General features: G+C 51.5%; 1 protein-coding gene across 2 annotated transcripts in view; it reads right to left on the reverse strand.

The window, feature by feature from the left end:
• KCNIP3 (potassium voltage-gated channel interacting protein 3) overlaps window positions 1-19500 on the reverse strand; it is a 94054-nt gene that overhangs the window by 62236 nt on the left and 12318 nt on the right. For both annotated transcript variants that reach the window (XM_021087059.1, XM_021087060.1), the window contains exon 2: window positions 17587-17752. In XM_021087059.1, the coding sequence (XP_020942718.1) occupies window positions 17587-17752 (166 nt within the window). The remainder of the gene's footprint in view (window positions 1-17586; window positions 17753-19500) is intronic.

The following is a 19500-nucleotide window of genomic DNA, read 5'->3' on the forward strand; positions in this document are numbered from 1 at the left end:
CCAGAGCAGAGGTGAGGACCACACAGCCCATTTCATCTCTTGGGAGAAGAGTCTCCCTGCTGATGCTAAAGAAGAGCACCAGGATGCTCAAAGCTAGCTTTTGATGAATATAACCTCCTTAGCAAGGCCCTGGGGAGAGATTTGGGAGGGGCTCTGAGTGGTGGAAGGACCCAGAAAAGAGCATCTAAGGAGAAGCCAAGAAGAGGTAGGAGTGGGCAGTGGCTCTAAAGGCTTCCCCATCCTGGGGTTCAGGAGCCATAAACACACCCCAAGCTCAGGCCCCCATGCCTGGGTAAAAATGATGGGAAGAAATCACAGACTTTAGAGCTTGTCCTTGAACTTGAAAATTGTCCTCTCCATCTCTAATTTCACTGCAGGAACTGAGGTCCAGAAGAGGGGAAGTACAGTTCAGAATCACAGAGTAAATCCCCATCATCACCAGCCATGCCCCTAAAACCACCAGGGGTGGCATTACCCTAGCCATTTACAGATCCTAGTAGAATCCACAAAACCACCCTCATGGTACCCATCCAATGGATGAGAAAATTAAGGCTCAGCTAGACCAAGTAACTTGCCCAAAGTCACATACCAACCTAAAGTTAGCCAATACAGGAGACCCCCATAGTATCAGGGTAGAGAAGGTAAAAGGCCATGCCACAGGTGCAGAGATTTGACAACAACCTTCTTAACAACCCCATTATTCTTGTGACCATTTTACAGATGAGGGAGGAAACTGAGGTTCAGAGACGTTAGAAGCAATTTGGTTCATGCAGAACTATGTTAAATATTTAAACAAGGAGGCCATTGGACTGAAGTGCCTGTAATGCCTTGGTAGCCTTTGCAAGCAAGCCAAAATCTAAGCCAGAGTCAATGTACTCAAACTCTAACTTAAGAATAACCAATCTCAAACAGCTTATTTAGGTTTTCCTAAATAAGACAATCACTTAAGCTAATCGAATAATTTCCTTGCCTTTCTTCTGCATCTTCTTTAGAAAACTCCTCCTCTAGCTGCTATTGGCAGAGTGGTCCTAACCATCTTTTGTTTGGCACTGCCCAATTCAAATCATGGTATGCTCAAATAAACTTTTGAAAATTTTAGTGTGCCTATGTTTACCTTTTAACCACTTTGGTGTCAGAAGTGGGATGTGATGGAGAGCCCCCTCTAGTGGTCCCCAGGAGCAACAAGCAACCAGGTATAGGCACCTGCTGAGCCCTTTGATCTCACAGCTTTCACACTGCACCTAAAGGTCATGGGTAAGTCTCTCTTGTATAACTGAGTCCCACAGTTTTTGCATTATGAGCTCTCTGACTTTATTTGAGCATTTCTTTGACTAGACTGGGTCTAGAGTTGGACTGGGTCCAACTTAAACATTATACAGGTTTCTCTGACTTAAACTGGAATGGATCACACTTAAATTGGACTGAGGCCTTGGGTAAGTAAAATTTTGTTTTAAGAAAAGGAGAGTGAGGAATTTTTAACCTAGATAAACCTGTCCATTTACAAGATGTCCTAGAGAAAAATGGGTCCCAAACTTCCCCAAAACAATGGGATACATTTTTTATTAATATGTAGAAGCTTCTTTGACAAAATGAATCAAAATGGTCTCTTTTAAAGGTTCATCTCTACTAGGAATATTTACTCTGGGTCCCAGCTAAAACCTGATAATAGATATTGTAAAAGGTTTTTTCTTTAAGAGGGCCTCTTTGATCAGAAGTTGGGTGAACTGGAGGCCAACATTCAAAGCCTATTAGGAACCTTTTTGAAGCCTTCTTTCCTAAGCTAAAATGAGCTGTGTATCCAGAGGGAGACGACATTCTGAAGCCTTTGTGGAACAATCTATTAAAACATTCCAAAGATACACAGCTCTAAATCTAGATTATAGAAATCTTTTGATTTCCATGGTAGATGGAAATTTTCTCCCTGATATAAAGAAGCACATGGGATGGATGGTCCAAGCAAATGGTCCAGCCCTTGATATCATTCAAGCTGCAACCCAGTTCTTTGAGGAATTGAAAATAACTGCTCTTGTCTCCCAAATTGAGTCTTTATAGGAATAGAAAAGCAGCTTCAGAAGCAATTCAAAGCCCATCTGGAGTTCTACTTGGTGGCGCAGCAGAAATGAATCTGACTAGGAACCATGAGGTTGCAGGTTCAATACTTTAAGCACAGAAATAGGAATACTCAGAAAATTAAATAAGGCAAGACACTCCCATATAAGGTGAGAAAGAAGCCCCACAGGCTGTGAGGACTCTTATCTTCTAGAAAAGCAGTGTTTTGGGCCCAAGACCCTTTCTCATACTGCTGAGTGGGGGGTCAAAAGTCTGCACCTATAAGACTGCCTTTCCCAACAATTTTCAAATAAGATAAAATACTGAATTAGTTACTGAATATAAGTTTATCTACTTTTGGCTTCTTATTACAGAGGGACTAAAGATATTTGAGTCTGTTAATAAATATGTTTTGTGGAGTTCCTGTTGTGGCTCAGTGGTTAAGGAACCTGACTAGCATCCATGAGGACGCAGGTTCAATCCCTGGCCTCACTCAGTGGGTTAAGGTTCCGGCATTGCTGTGAGCTGTGGGGTACCTCAAAGACAAATAAATAAATAAATAAATAAGTGTGTTTTGTGCCACATTTGGAATTTTTTTCCTTTTTCTTTTTTTTTTTTCTTTCTTTTTTTTGGCTTTTTAGAGCCACACCTCCAGCATATGGAAGTTCCCAGGTTAGGGTCGAATCAGAGCTGCAGCTGCTGGTCTACACAACAGCCACAGCAATGCAGGATCCAAGCCTTGTTTGCCACCTACACCAAAGCTCATGGAACCACTGGATCCTTAACCCACTGAGAGAGGCCAGGGATTGAACCCTCGTCCTCATGGATGCTACTCAAGTTCATAACCCGCTAAGCCACAACTCTTTGGAAAAATTCACTATGAGAAAGAATATGCTTCTAGAAATTATGAGATGTATCAATAAGTTTGCCATCTACAAAATGCTGGTGCAACAGCCCACAATTGCTCATTTCTTAGTGATATTAAAGTTTCTAAGGCTGAAGAATGAAATAATGCCATCTGCAGCAACATAGATGAATAGAGATTATCATATGGGATAGAGACAGAGAAAAGGGCCAAAGCAGTTGACTAAATAGTTAATCCCACTAGGAGCTTATGAGTAGGAAAAAAAAAGTATGGGATACCCTGTAAGTTAATGATCACTCAAAAAGCAGACCAGCTTAACAATAAAACCAAGCAAGCCTTGCTTAGCGGCAAAACCATGCAACAGAAGCATGAGAAACGCTTCCAAACAATAAAACAATGGTGGAATGAGGGAGTTCCTGTCATCATTCAGTGGTTAATGAACCCAATTAGTATCCATGAGGATGTGGGTTTGATCCCTGGCCTCAGTAGGTTAAGGAGCGAGGTGTAGGTTGTGACATGGCTTGGATCCCACGCTGCTGTGGCCATGATGTAGGCTGGCAGCTAGAGCTCCAATTCCACCCCTAGCCTGGGAACCTCCATATACTGAGGGTGTGGCCCTAAAAAGACCAAAAAACAAAAACAAAAAAAAACCACAAAAAACTCACATCCTGCCCAGTAAGATCAGTAAGTTAATGATTCCCTAGGATATGTTTCTCCACATACACTAAACACAAAAATATAGGGGAAAGTGACATTATACTGAAACCTGAGATGATTATCATATTTTACTATAAGTTACTGCCTTTTTGCTCATTTCCATTGCACCATGACGGTCCCAGTTTGACCACACGTAGGGACGAGAAAACCCCCCTGCCCAACACAGAGGAGACGCTGAGGATGGAAGCTTGACATCTACTCCAGAATGAGGAAGATGGTGGTCTTCTCCCCCTCCCCACTTTTCCTTCAAGTATAAAACTGTACCCCACTTAGTTCTCAGGGTGGCACTCCTTCCCTTGCCTGCCTGTATCTCTCACAAGCATCCTATACTAATGAACTTTTTCCTTACCTGTCACTCTGCCTCTCGCTGAATTCCTTCTGTGCCAAGACAGTAGAACCTACACTTTACTGTCTCAAAATACATTCTGCCGGTTTCAGTGCTAAGTGCAAGTCAGAAAGAAGAAGATAAATATTGTATGATATCTCTTATATGTGGAATCTAAAATGTGACACAATGAACTTATCTATGAAACAAAAACAGACTCACAGATACAGAGAATGGACTTGTGGTTGCCAAGGAGGTGAGGGGATGGAGGAGGGATGGATTGGGAGTTTGGGATTAGAAGATGCAAAATATTACATATAGAATGGATAAACAACAAGGTCCTACTGTAAAGCACAGGGAACTATATTTAAAGTCATGTAATAAACCGCAATGGAAAAGAAAAAAAGAATTAATTACATGAGGCTAAATGAACTGATGAGGATAACTATAAATTCTATGACTTTGAAACATTGCTGATTTTCAGTTGTTTTCCAGATGTAAAGAACCCTCTTGACTTGGCATTGCCACAGCCACAGCATAGGTCATAGGTCACAGCTGTGGCTCGGATACAGTCCCTGGTCTGGAAGCATCCATATGCTGCAGGTGTGGCCGTAGAAAAGAGCCCTCTTTCTCCTTTCTTTTACGTTATCTATATTACAGCAATTTGGTAAAGTATACTTTGTAAACAAAAACAGAATATATTTATCTTTTTCTCTCTACCTGATCACTCCAGAATTCAGAAACTCTTATTGAATATTTTCATCTTTACAATGTAGGTATTTGCAAAGACTATAAAAGGACACGACTGAATGAGTCCTTGACTTGGCTTCTGAGACTAAAGAGACTTTCAAAAATTTAATAAACTAGGGTTGACTTTATGGAGCCAATAAAGCCCCTAGGTATCACGAAGCTTAAATGGAACATCCTATTTAAGAACAAACATACAATCGCTACTCTTGCTGCTCTTCTATAAATAATCAGGCCAATTCTAATGAGACTAGACTTATTTTTGCAAATAAATTCATCTCACTGTGATTACTGGGGTAATTATACAGAGAAAAATTATGTTTCTGTAGAAAACTCTAACACACCCTGGTGGAGATCAGATTCTAGTCATGGTCATTGTCTTGAGATTTTTGTTATGTACCTGTAAACTGGGCTAGATCCTGAATTCTTCTAGTTTCCTCCCATATCTGGCTACAACTCTCCAAACTAAATGTTTCCAATTTTCTTCCACCCTCCTGACTTGGAATCATTGAGAACAAAAACTGTCTTTTTCACCAAGCCCTGCAAACTGGAGCTGGATGACTTGACATGAACTTCAGAGAAACCACCCCCACAGGTCACATATGGATAAGCTTTGTGCCTGCTGCCACATGGGCCACTCAGGAAGTTCATTCAAACACCCGATGACATCACAAAGACATTCAAACTGCAACAGATGCTTTGAGCCCAATGTCTAGGAGTCCAGTATCCAGAAACCTTCTCAACTGGCTGAGCTCTGGTCTCAGAAACTGATTTATAATCTGTTCCTACCGTTATCCTTTATTTTTCTTTTGTTTCCATAGAGAGACCTCTTATTAAATACATGAGTGCTTGGGGACCCGCCATCAACACGTCTTCCTGAAATGACACTCAACTGTCTAACTGAACTGACCTATTCTCAGGACGAAGAGACTGGTTAAGTAAGAGGGAACCATCGACCAACTCAACCTGGGATGTCTTGCAGAAATTTCAAAGGGGAAGAATAATGAGTAGCAGGGAGTTCCCACTGTGGCACAGTGGGTTAAGAACCTGACATAGTGCTCATGAGGATGCAGGTTCAATCCCTGGCCTTGCTCAGTGGGTTAAGGATCTGGCATTGCTCCAAGCTGCAGCTCTGATTTGACCCCCAGCCCAGGAAACTTTCATATGCCCCAGGTGTAGCTGTTAAAAAAAAAGAAGAAGAAAAAGAGCACTAGGTAGCAAAATACGCCTGTGTGGCTAAGAGGTTATTTTGAGCAGATCAAATGGTTTCAGATAATAGAATGACTTTAGATTACTTGCTGGCTGAGCAAAGAAGAGTCTATGCCATAGCAGTGACCTCCTGCCCTCCTTGGATCAACAACTCTGGTAAAGTAGAAACTCAAACAAATGAACAAACAAGCCCCTAGGCTAAAAAAAAGGTTGACGCCTCTTCAGGTGCATTCTTTGATTTATCTGTTACCAACTGGTGTGGTCCCTGGGGCCCCAGCTAAGGAGCATCCTTAGTCTCAGTACCATCCTCCTGGTAGTCACCTTCCTGCTCTCCCTGGTGTGCTCTCTCAAGAGTTTTAAATACACTTCACCTTTGTAGCCACCAGCAGTACATCAGAGGGTCTCACTGGGTTTGGAGAAAGAGAAACTAGGTGGACCATGAGACGAAGAGCAAAACCAATTCTTCCGCAGCCCGACGTCATAACCTATGAGTTTCATGATGAGACAATTGGAGCGGTGATGGAGAGTGGCAGTATTACCAAATCGTTGGTCAGGAAATTATTAAACAAGAAGCTATGGGACTGAGTTGGCTCTATGCCTTGGTAGCTTATGGTCAAAACCAAAACCTAGGAGTTCCTGCTATGGCTCAGCAGGTGAAGAACCCCACATAGCATCTCTGAGGATGTGGGTTCTATTGCTGGCCTCCCTCATCCTGGGTTAAAGATCTATCGCTGCCACAAGCTGTGGCATAGGTCACAGATGCGGCTTGGATCTGGTGTTGCTGTAGCTGTGGTGTGGGCCAGCAGCTGCAGCTCCGATTTGACACCTAGTCTGGGAACTTCCATATGCCGCCACAAGTGCAGCTGGAAAAAAACAAAAACAAAAACAAAAAAAACCCACCTAAACCATGTCAACGTGCTCGATTCAAGAAAATGCAACTGATGAACAACCAATCACAGACAGCCACTAGGCTTTCCCAAATAAGACAACCAATTAAGCTATAACCAATCAATGTCCTTACTTCACTTCTGCATCTTCTCTATAAAAACTTCCCCACCCCATAGCTCCTGTCAATGGAATGTTCCTAACTACCTTTGGTTTGGTACTGCCCAATTCAAATAAACTCTTGAAATTTTTTTTGGCCATACCCATGGCATTCAGAAGTTTCCAACACCAAGGACTGAACATGCCCTACGGCAGCGACCTGAGCCACAGCAGTGCCAACGCCAGGTCCTTAACCTGCTGAGCCACCAGGGAACTCCAATAAACTTTTTTTTTTTTTTTTTTGCTTTTTAGGGTCACACCTGTGGCACATGGAGGTTCCCAGGCTGGATCAAATCAGAGCTGCAGCTGCTGGCCACAGCCACAGCCACAGCCACAGCCACAGTCACACAGGATCCAAATCTTGTCTGCAATCTACACCACAGCTCATGGCAATGCCAGATCTTTAACCCACTGAGCAAGTCCAGGGATCAAACCTGTGTCCTCGTGCACAGTAGTTGGATTTGTTACCACTGAGCCACAACAGGAACTCCACAAACTCTTGACACATTTAATGAGCCTTTACCTTTTATGAGTGGCAGAATTAAAACTTTTTTATTTAAAAATTATTTTTAAATTGTGGAAATAAAGCCCAAGGGCTTTGTACGCCCTTCCAGGCTTCACTGGGGCATTGTCCAGCACCTGCATCAGACCGTCCAGGCGAGCAGAACAAAGTGGTGCAATTGATCAGGGCCCAGCCATTTTACAAGCCCTTAAAGCTGGTAAGATGTGACAATTTCCTCTTCCTTCTGGCAGAGAAGGTAACCCCCAAGGTCGTGCCTTCACTGCCCTGAATCTTTCTTCCTTTTCCACCTAAGCAGTTACAGCTCGGTGTTCCTTTTATTTCCACCATCTCTAAAAACCCCTGGGGGCCTTTCTCTGTTGCATCAGCTTTGTCACTCTGCTGGTACCCTCATTAAGGACTTCAGTGGAACCTGACACGGTCTATATGCTGGAGGAGGATATTTTTAAGACTTTGAGAATGTGCTTTGACAATTTAAGCCAGCTGGGCCCAACTTCATCTGTAACCTTGGGTCTCTGCCACCTCAGCCTGGAGCCTGAGCCCCTCTCCTGGCTCCTGGCCCTTCCCGGCCTCTGCCCCGCACTGGCCTGATCCCTGGGGGCCCCAAGCCTGGGCCCCTGCTGCAGGGTGTGGTGAGCAGCCCAGAAGACAGGGCTCTCCCCATCTTGGTGTGGACGCCATGTTTCATATCCAAGTGTTAAATGTGATTTTTCGTTTTGGGTTTGGGCCAAGGTCCCGAAGGCCAAGACCAGCTCTGCAGATAACACTAGGGCACTGGGAACCAACTCTGTGACCCCCCCACCCCCACCCCGCGAAGAGAAAGGCTGGTGAGATGAAGGGAGAGAATGTCTTTGGAAAGGCTGGTTGGTATGCTGGAAAATGGTCCCTCCTCCCACCACGGGGGGTGGGGGGGGTGGTACTCTGTCCAGGTTCGAGGCTTCTGGGCCTGTGTCTTTGGAGTCTGGGGAAGGCAAGGCCAGGTGGGTCTGACCCACACCTAGAGGAAGGCAGGGGGATGGTGGTGACCACACTGGCCAGAGGCAGCCAGGGTGATGGAAGAACCTGGACACCCACCCAGTGACGTTTGCATGGGACTCCCTCGACTCTGTGAGAGAAGCTGGGGAGCCATCGTCCTCCAAGAAAGACCACCTGGAGAGCGGAAGTCTCATGGGTTGCGAGGCTAAAGGGCATCACAAACAACCGCAAGAGCGGAGAGAGAGCAAAGATGCCCAGGCTTCCTGCTCCGTCCTTAGGCCTGAGACAGTCGGGGGTGGGAGTGGAGGATGCCAGGGTGAATGAAGGTCTGGAACTTGAGGCTTCCCTGGGTGCCCGCTAACACCTGAACGATGACCACAGGAGCTGCACAAAATTTCATCCAAAGGGCTGGGAAGAGCAATTCCACCGAGCGGCCTTTAAGGGTCAGAAGTGACAAAGAGCCACACTTCCTCCAGCTTGTTTCCTACGCTGATGTAGAGCATTGGTGTCTTTAGCATCCGCCCACATCTCCTCCCTTCCCCCCAACTCCAGGCAGCTCCTCCCATCCCAGTCATCCTGTGAATGCTGGAACCAGCATCCCCCAGAGCTAGAAGGGGCTCAGAGGTAGACCAGCAAGCCCAGACTTTTGTGAGTGTTGTCAGATGAGGGGCCTGAGGTCCGGAAGCAGACCAAACCCTTAGGGGACACAGACTGGCAGAATCCTTCCCTTTCTAGAAAGACTGAGACAGAGAGAGTGAGAGAAAACACCTTTGAGCCTACAAGCATAGCAGGCAGGTTAAGAGACTTAGAAAAGGTGCATGAAGCTACTGGCAATAAAGACTCCCATGCATTGAAATTCCACTAAGCAGGGGCGCTCACTGACCCTCATGGCTGCCCCATGGAGCAGGTGTCATTCCACACAGCCCTGGCCAGACAGATGAGGAACAGAGGTCCTCTCGAGAGATGCTTTAGGTCACCAGCCAGCAGGAGCAAGAGGAAACAGCTAGGAGGGTCATGGCCAGAGGCTTGGCCACTCCAGACACATCCCTCTGGCTCTGGGCCCAACCCCCAGATGTCTCCCTTCAAAGACAAGGGTGGGAGTAGCATAAATCTGGAGTCTGGGGTTAGCAGATACGAACTACTCCATATAAAATAAACAATAAGGTCCTACTGTACAACACAGGGAATTTGATTGATTTGACAAGTATTGGGGGCACCAGGCTCTGTGCTAGGCACTCGAGACAGGGCAGAGGACAAGATGCCCCTGGAGAGGGGACCAACGTCAAGCTTCCCAGCCCAGCCCTGCTTGATCTTGACACTGTGTCCGTCAGCATTCACGAGCACCTTTGAGCAGAAGGAGCGGCCTTCAGCTTTGGCTAAAAAAGCCACCATGTCAGCTGTCAACATCGACTCATCTTTCTGTCTTAGAGATTTAACCTGATTTCTCTTTAGAGAACTGTGTGATTTCTTTAGCCTACTTATCTTCACATCCTTCCAATAACAGGGCAGAATACAAGGGCCCACCAGCCCCCAGCAGCTGAGGGTCTCTCCTCTCATGGTCTGAAGCTCCTGACACCAGCCCTCCCCAGGGGGCGTCCTGCCAAGGGGACTCCAGGTCCCCAGACGCAGGAGCCCCTCTCCCTGTGTCTGCCTCCCAATCCACAGGGCCCCGCCCCAGACGTGGTGCTGCTCAGGCCTCGAGCACCTAGAGACAGGGCTGCAGAGGGGGGAGGCCAACGGGTGGTGGGACCCCACCTGCTCGGAGTCACTTCCACTCAGGGCCTCTCCCCAGGCCTACGTCTGAGAACAGAGGCTGCAGGGGCGCCCCCTTTCTGTCCGTGCTAGAATTTCAGGTTAGGGGACCTCATTGATTTTGCAAGATGGCTTCACCGACTGAGCCCTTTCTATTCACCAGCCTTTCCACCCACTCACTTGTTTTCTTTCATCCTCGCTGCAGATGTCACATCTACCTTTGATGAGGGAGGAGGAGGGTCCTCAGGGATGGAGGGACAAGGAGGTAGGTGTGTGCAAGGCGAGAGGGCAGGCCTGAGGGTCCCTGGCTCCCTCCCAGCCCAGGCTGTGCCTGAGTCTGCGCCCTGGAGAAGGAGGTCCCCTCCCCAACCCCTCACCCTCCCCAGGCCCACAGGGGTGGGGGGTGGGGGGAGCCTCCGGCTTGGCACTCACTGCCCCCAGGTTGCAAGGCAGGACCCTAAGGCTCTTGGGACGATTGACCCATCACCCCTGCCCCCTTCGAAGTGGGCCTGCCCCTTGTGCCCAGTCCTACCAGAGCAGTCCTCACCTCGAGCCAGGTTCCCGGAGATGAAGCGGAAGAAGAAGCTGATGATGTTGCCCAGGTGCTTCTTGCAGCCATGTTGGCACTCCTGCAGCCTCAGTGCAGCCCCGTGGGCCGGGCCAGGGGCCTCACCACGCCCTGCCATCCCCGGGCCTGACCCCAGGAACCCCAGCCACAGTGCCGCCCTTGTTGGCTCTGTCCCGCCTCTGCCTGCCTCTCCCCAACCTGGTACTCAGAGCCTTTCTTCTAGAACTCTTTCTCCCACCTCTGGGCTGTCTCTCAGTCTCAGGCTATCTGTGCCTTGGTCTCGCTGGCCTGCCTTCTGTCCTCCAAGCTCTGGCCCCACCTCCTGCCTCTGGACCTTTCCCAGGACCGCCTGCACCTCAGCCCAGCCCAGAGCCCCCAGGGGCTGGCCAGTTTCCTGCTCACCCCACTGGGGGCTCAGCCCTGCTCCTGCCCCAGGGCCGGCCTTTCACCCTGCACCTAGCGTGACTCCTCAGGACCCTGGCACTCACTCTCCCTGGAGGCGGAATGGCTCCTACAGCTTCCTGGGCTGGGAGGGTGTGAGGGCGGGGGTGGGTGCTGCTCCTGAGCTCCCAGCAGCAAGGGGGGGAGGTGCTACTGGTGTGATTTTTAGCTGAGGATGTGATCTCTCTGCAAAGGGGCCACATCCCAGTTTCAGGGCTCCTGAGCAGCAGCCGGAAAGGGAGCAGCCCTGCTCCCATGTAGCCCGATGGCCAGAAGGCTCAGGGGCTGGGGACGCTGGGCAGAGCTGGGGGATGGGTGGGGCCCTGGCTTTCCGGTGGCTCTTCACCTCTGACCTCTGCTTGCTGACCCCATCTTCCAGCCCTGCTGGTACCTCCACAGAGTGGAGAAAGGGGAGATGGGCAGGGGTCCTCGGGATGGGGGGATACGGGGGGAACCAAGGGTGTGACGGGAGCAGGCATTGCCCCCACACTCGCTGAGCACCCTGTGTGCACAGGCAGCTCACCAAGGCCCTTCTGAGCACCAAAACAACTCTGTGAGGTACATGTGGCAGCGAATGTCACTTCAGCATTCATTCTGTTTTCTCACCTACAGAATTCAGATTTCATTGGGGGTGGAAATACGCCCAGCCTAAAAAAAATGCCACCCCCCTGCCTTCCTTGCAGTCAGGATGGTTCAGTTCTGGCTAGAAATGTAGGCATAAATCTTCCAGAGATTTCTGTGAGCATGTGGCCTTCCTGACATCGGTGCCATCACTTCCTCTATTCCCCTGATTTCTCCTTTCTCCTGCCTGGCGCAAAGCCATGACAACTGGAGCCAGAGCAACAACTTTGCCACTGTGAGGAAAGTCCAAAAAACCCAAAGACCTTGATTCTGGAATCCCCAAGCTGCTAAACCAGTGCCACCCACTGCCTAGGCCAAATTTCTCAGATAGGAGATACATACCTCTGCCTAAACTAAACCACTATTATTTGGGGTTTCGGTTACATGCATGGGCAGCCAAGTCAAAATATTCCTCCAAAGTGAAAGACGAACTGTTGCACCTTGCACTCCCAGCCAGTGAGCGGAAGTGCAGTGTGTGATAGGCCTTCATGTGTAGCACAGGCCAGCGGACTGCTCCAGACTGTTTCTGACCACAAGCGGTGCAGCAGGTCCAAGCTGCAGATGAGCAGCTTTCACCTTGGGCCCAAGGAGCCAGCGCATTCCATGGCCCACAGTGTGTCTAAGGCATGTTAGGGTGCTCTGCAGGGCCCAGGGCAGGCCAGTTCTAGTGGCCAGTGGCTCAATACTGGGCCCTCAGGGAGAGGGAACACCTGAGACCTGAGCTGCTCACAGCAACTGAGTGTCAGCCTCACCCCAGCTGTAAAGGCGCATGTTCACAGCACCCCACAATCGCACACAGGTGAGCACACAGGTGAGCTCAGGGCTGGGGGTCCAGAAGGCTCAGGTAGGCATAGGCTCACACAAGGGACTCAGACCTCTCTGGTAGCAGCTGCACTGCCACCGTCCCATCAGCCCACACCTGTGCCCTGTAGGAAGTCCCTAAGACCATCAGAGGAGGAAAAAGCACATGTATGTAAAAAGCACATGGCCCAACTCTAAGTTGACATGGCAACTGGGGTGGCAGGGAGGGCAATAGAGAAGGGAAATCTCCCTGGTGGGCAGAACGCTGAGTCCAACTGCTTGCCCATGTCACCAGAAGGAGAGGTGTCCCAAAGTACAGATTTAGATGGACTCAGGGGTATTCAGGAGTCAGGGAGGTGGAGGGAAGATTGGACAGGTGGTGACTAGGAGGTGTGAGAATGTCACAGTCCTTGGTGGATGTTCCCTAGAGGGCAACCCAGCTGGGGCAGTGGGCTCAGGGTCTGGTTGACAAGATGGCCCAACCATGCATATCAGTCAGCCCTGTCCATGAACAAAACACCACGGTGAACTAAGATTCCTCAAGGGTTCAAGAAGACAACTTCTCCTCGCTGGGCTGATCTGGCTAGAGCTGGGGTCCAGCCTGTCAGCAGGGTGACAATCCAGCCACCAGGTGGCAGGTCAGCTACACTGTATCTCCTCCATCCTGGGGTGGGGGGAGCATTATTTCCTCTTTCTGGAATGGACACTGGTGCTGGATATGAACCCTCCTCTCTGCCAGCAGCGCCACCCATTACCGTGTCCCACACATCAGCGTTACTGACCAAAGAATGGTGGCCAAAGGCCAGTGCTTACAAGATCCGCTGGCCTCTCCCCATTCCCCATGTCAGAAGCAGCTGGACTTTCCTGAACCTTCCAGCCCAGCCTACTCACCAGCTAAACAAACGCAAGTGAGTCATCACAGCTGATGCCGAGGGGGGTCGAAGAACCATCCAGGGAGGCCTGCCCAGATGCCTGACCCACGGAACTGAGAGGGGAAATGATGGTTGTTTTAAAGCCACTAGATTTAGGGGTATTTCGTTAGGTAACAAAAGGTAACCAAGGGGTCTCTGCTTCAAGTTATGGGGTTGGACTCTCCAGAGAAATCCTCTTCCCCCTAGAATCCACCCATTCAACTCCTGGTGTCTCACTTTGAAACATGATGTTGAAGGTATCTTGGTCCTTCTAAAATTCCATTAGCATATATTGGTATATCCTTGCATGTTATAGACAAGCTAATTTACCTTCTTGTCCCCATACTTTTCTACTACCGCATTTTTATCAGGAGTGCTGATGGTGGTGGTGACTTTATAATTTTACATGGGGTTGATGAAACCTTAGGAGAAATCAGGAAGTCCCAGAGATGGAGGTGGTAGCTGAGAATTTGGGTCCCCACTTTGGGGGAGGGGGTAGGAATAATTGCATGTGTCACACAGGAGCATGTGGCTGCAGCTCCAGTGTTCTTGGATGGCCTGGGACATGGGGCATTTTCCAAAGCAGCAGGTGCGTCCCAGGCCTTGTCACATACAGGCTTTCTTCTCTCATTCTCTAGAGTTTCCGGAAACTTCCCAATAGCCTAGAGTAAAGGCCTCTCTGCTTAAACCAGATAGCCTGGATTCAGTTGTTTGCCACCAAGACCCCAGCTTGCTCTGTGGGTGATATTAATAATCTGGTTTTACAGGTAAAGATACCCAGTCCCACAGTCCTCACGGGAGCCAGACTTGAGAGGCAGGTCTGTCCAGTTAATGGCTTAGCTCTGCCCTTGGAGAGGCAGCCTGGCATCTTGACAGGAAGGACTTTTTTTTAGGGCCACACCTGCAGCATATGGAAGTTCCCAGGCTAGGGGTTGAATCACAGCTGCAGCTGCCGGCCTACACCACAGCCACAGCAACATGGGATCTGAGCTGCATCTGTGCCCTACACCACTCATGGCACGCTGGATCCTTACCCACTGAGCAAGGCCAGGGATTGAACCTACATCCTCCTGAATACTACTGGAGTTCTTAACCCACTGAGCCACAACAGGAACTGCTGACAGGACGGACTTTTAGATGCTGGAGAGACAAGCAGAGTAGCTCAGAGTCCCAGCCTCTGGGTCACAGGGGATGGCCGCTCAGTGTTGGCAGGGGATGCACTTCTGGGCCGAGGATGGGCACTCCTCCTGGGTGGGGTGGGGCCACACACCCTGCTCTGTGCTGCTCTGATCTGGGTCCCCATCTATATATATATACATGTACATATACATGTATATGTATATCTTAGAGGCCACCGCTGCTGATGGGCTCCTGACTCCAAGCTGGCACTTGCACAGCCCAGAACACAGCTGCCCAGAACCTTGCCCTCATGCATCCATTGCCCTCCTAAGTCCCACCCACCCTTTGCCAAGGTTGATGAGGCTAGGGGACACCTGTGTGTTTTACTGGGCCCAGGGCCTGGCTCTCCCTCCAGAATGTCCCAGAAATCTGTGTCTCAGACCCTTTTGCTGAATGGAACAGTCACCGCCCCCTCCATCTCCACCACCAACTACAGCGCTGTGTCCTGGCCACCCCGGCCGCCTTCCACAGACACCTGGCTGGACCAGACCGAGCACAGGGACAGTCACACTGAATGATACAATTGTGTTCTGCACCCAGAGCCCGGGAGGCTCCTGAAGAAGTGGAGGCATTTTGTCTGCCCAGCATTTCACGAGCACACGGCACCCTCACTATGACCGGGCCAGCACTGCATCCTCAAGTAACTGCGGGGCCGAGGCCCAAGCAATGCTGGGTGGAGACAAGGGTGCACTGGGCTCTCAGCTCCTCAGCCCAGGAGGGTGGCTGCTGCAGACCTCAAGGCTCCCCTGCCTGCTGCTCCCAAGAGAAAAGACAAGGAGAACACACATCAGGGTGGGCACCCCGCCCGCAGCACAGGGAGACGCTCCAGGTCACAGCCCTTGCTCAGCCGCTGCCCTGACCATGTGGCCTGCTGACTCATGTGGCCTCCCTGAGCATCGGTCTGCTCTTTAGTTTTAGTAAAACAGGGTGACCCTCCCTGCCAGCCTCTCATAGCTAAGGCTCTCGTTTTCCAGGCCCCACAAGTCCCCTTGGGGACTGACAGGGTGCCTGAAACATGTTGCCAGGAGAACAGGCAGGGCTAGGCAAAGCTGCTGCTGGTGTCCTCGGCCCTGCACACTTTCACTGCCCCCACTGCTGCATGGCTGTGACCAGCCATTCAGCAAATGCTCCCAGATGGCTCTAGAAGGAGCTGAAGGGGAAAGACCCTGCTGTCTAGGAACCTACCTGAGCTAAAGGCGGACATGGTCCCCTTGGCCCCCTCTCCTTGTGATGCGGGACACACCAAGCCTGCCCCTTGGCTTGCTCCTCTCTGTGTCCACCCATACTCAGATGTTCAAAAGGCCTCAGCGAGGGGGGCACACCACATCCAGAAGCACCACCACCGTTTACCCGATGTTCCTCCTAGATGTTGGAAGCTGGAGCCAGGGCTCAGCAGCAAAGAGGCCTGGGGATGAGGAGTGCTGGATGGAGAAGACCAGGGAGGGAGACAGACACTGGGGTCACCAAGGGGCTGCACGATCCACCAGAGGACAAGGAGGAGCCTGTGCTGCTGCCAAGAAAACCCTGGAGACGCAGGCAGGGAAGAATTGAGCGAGGCCAGGCTGTGTCGGCAGTCAACCCGAGCCTGTCAGTGCACGCGGCTGGCCACACGAGGGCGCCCCCGCCCACTCTGCTCCCCGTTTTTACCCAGATGGAACATGGAATTGCTTTTACCCCGTGGCAGAAAAACAGCTGGTAAAGATGTAAGCTTCCTGGTAAAGCTGTTTGCCCGAACTTTTAGTGACTTCATGTTTCTGCCCCATCCTGAGAAGCTGGGGAGTGTGCATGGACCCTGCATGTGTATTCATAGGCACTAGCGATGTGGTGAAGGAAAAGGAGAACAGCAGATGTCAGCTGGGGTGACAGAGTAGCACAGGTGGGCAGGGGCTCAGAGAAGGGAACAGAGGGACCTGGAGTGGCACCGGGAGTGCCCTGGTGTGGGGGCACAGGTAAGGGACACAGACCTGGCATGCACACACGGCTGGCCCCACCTCCACCAAGCCTGGGAGGCTGGGGCCAGGAATATACCCATTCTCCAGACAAGGGGACTGAGGCTCCCTGGAAACCACAGAGCATCTGAGACCACAAAAAACGCACAGCTGTCAGGGTCCACGTCTGCACATTTTCCTAAAAGTCAAAGAGGCAGGCTCTTATGCATGCCTTGTGGGTGTGGTCACAGGAGTCGTGCGGTGTGTATGCCTGCGTGGGGCATGCCCACCTGTGTGTGAGGTGTGTGCACCCACATGTGCTTGGTGGGTGTGCACAGGTGTGAGTGTGTGGTGTGCACATTGTATGTGAGTACAGGGGCTGCACGAGGTCCCCTCTGCCTCTCCTGCTGCCTCACAGACACCAAATGTCACCACCAGCAAGTGCCAGGCAGACATTTCTCCCAGTTCCCTCAGGAATTCCCAGAACTCAGGCTGAGTAAAGAGTCGACCCCTGGGCTGCACTGGGCAGGACCGAAGAGCGGCGGGAGCCAGGGCCTTCTCCTCACCCGGCCCCTGCACACAGTAGCACCCGACAGGTGGGTACCAGCCCCCCTTTTCACAGATGACTTAGAAAGGAAGAGTGTGTTACCCCAGGTTACCAGCCAGTGAGGCTCTGAAGCCCAGCTCCCAACTGGAAAGACCCCAGGGTGGTCCCAGTGCTCTGTCCCCACTGCCCTGGATGCCGCCTTGAGCTCCCTGCCCAGCAGGGAGCAGGCACCGATGAATGGGGACAGGTGTGGATGAGCAGAGATGTCCCCCAGCAGAGGCAGAGGTGGTGTAGCCCAGGCTGGGGCCCCAGGGTGGTCTCTCAGCCCTTGAGCAGGACTGAGCTCAGAACAGACCCCACCCCCTTCCCAGGTGGCACAGCCCCTACCTGAGCCCTGCGGGGCCGCGCTGGACAGGATCCACTTGACCAGGCAGCATCGCATCAGAGCCTGGCGGGTCAGCCTCGGCCTCTGCCACTTGACACCCTCCTTCTTGCTCAGCGGTGTGCGCCTGGGGTCGCCCAGGAGACTGCCGTCCGACGCTTTCATCACCTCCTGCATCAGGAACAGGCAGAGCGGCCCTGAGCCCCTGCTCACAGAAGGGACCTCCAGATCTGCCCCCTCCAAGGCCATTGTTCCCTCCACCCAGGGTCTTGGCTTCCAGGGGGGCCTGCCAGGAGCCCCGGCCCCACAAGCATCCCCAGGACTCTGCTGCCCCTGGCCTTGGTCATCTGCCCAGTCTCTCAGCAGCCCCTCTCTCTCTAAGAGCCTTGAGTCTCTGCACGACGAGGCCGTCTCGTGGGCAGACAGTGCCCACTATAAAAGGCAGCCCCGGTGACCCAAGCTGGAGGAGTGGGTTGAGAAGGACAGTCAAGGCCACTGTGGAGCTGCGCACCCCGTCCTCCCACACACTCCCTGCTGGTGCACCAGGCTGCTCTGTGAACAAGCTGCTTCCACGCCCTTGTACTCTCTGCCCAGGCCGTGGAGTGCCTCCCTTGCTCAGCCCACTGAGCCCTGCTCATGCTCTAAGACCCAGCTAGCGGGAGTTCCCATTGTGGCTCAGTGGTAACGAATCCAACTAGTATCTATGAGGATGTGGGTTCGATCCCTGGTCTCACTCAGTGGGTTAAGGATCTGGTGTTGCCGTGAGCTGTAGTGTGAGTCACAGAGGCAGCTCAGATCTGGTGTTGCCATGGCTGTGGCTGTGGTGTAGGCCTAGCCTGGGAACCTCTATATGCCACAGGTGTGGCCCTAAAAAGAAAAAAAAGATCCAGCTAGCAAGTCACCTCCCTCCAGCTAGTGAAGCCCCCCAGCTTGTAAAGCTGAGGAAGTTGGGTCCGTCCTTGTGTCCACAGTTCCACAACGGCTTGGATTGTGCGGTGGTAACTGCTGAGGGAGTTCCCGCTTTAGGGCAGGGCCTATGGGCTTCCCCACTCTGCACCCTGGTCTGGCTATGATGGGGCCCCTTGAAGAAGGGAAGTGAGGCTCCATGCCCCCCACCCGGACCTTGAAACAGGCCTGGTTGTCAGAGCAGGACAGTTCCTGAGAGATCACAGACCAAACCCCTCACTAACCGAAGTCCAGAGAGGGGAGTGGATCCACCCAGGGCCACACAGCCAAGCTGGGCCTCCTCACTTCACCCCACAGCCCTCCATCCCCCCTCCTTTTTTTAGGGCTGCACCTGCGGCATATAGAAGTTCCCAGGCTAGGGGTTGTATCAGAGCTGCAGCTGCCGGCCTATCTTTTTTCACCTTGAGGCAAACTGAGGCTGCCTGAAAGGCCTGATGACATCCCCAGGAGGGGGTGCATTGAGGGAACCCACTAGTCTACACTGTGCAGCCATCTGAGGGAACCACTCAAACAACTGGCAGGAGGGCCGTGGAGGAGGGAGCCGTGGCTGGGTTGTTAAGACGCTGGGCTGTGAGCTCCATCCCATGTGGTGGAAGAAAGGATGGCCCACGTCACAGTGGAGGCCCAGAGCAGCAAGACGGGTTTTTCTACATCAATATTTTGAGTGCCCCCACCTGGCCAGCCAGCGACTCTCCGTCCTCAGGGCCCCTGCTGGCAGCAGGGTGGCCCGCTGGGCATCTGCTGAGTCCAGATGCTGGCCTGGTGCCATGCCTCCTGCTCCGGACGGCTGTGCCCTAAATGTGACCTGGCCCACTGGGTCCCTGCCACAGATGGCCCCCAGTTCATTGAACCTCTGACCCTCACTGGCGTATCAGGCCCTGCTGCCCCAGGAGGCTGCTGCTGGAGGCATCTCAGTTGAGTCACTAGCTCCAGGTTCAAAGCCAGGAGTAGAG

This window comes from Sus scrofa, chromosome 3 (genome assembly GCF_000003025.6).
Source record: "Sus scrofa isolate TJ Tabasco breed Duroc chromosome 3, Sscrofa11.1, whole genome shotgun sequence".
Lineage (NCBI taxonomy): Eukaryota > Metazoa > Chordata > Mammalia > Artiodactyla > Suidae > Sus > Sus scrofa.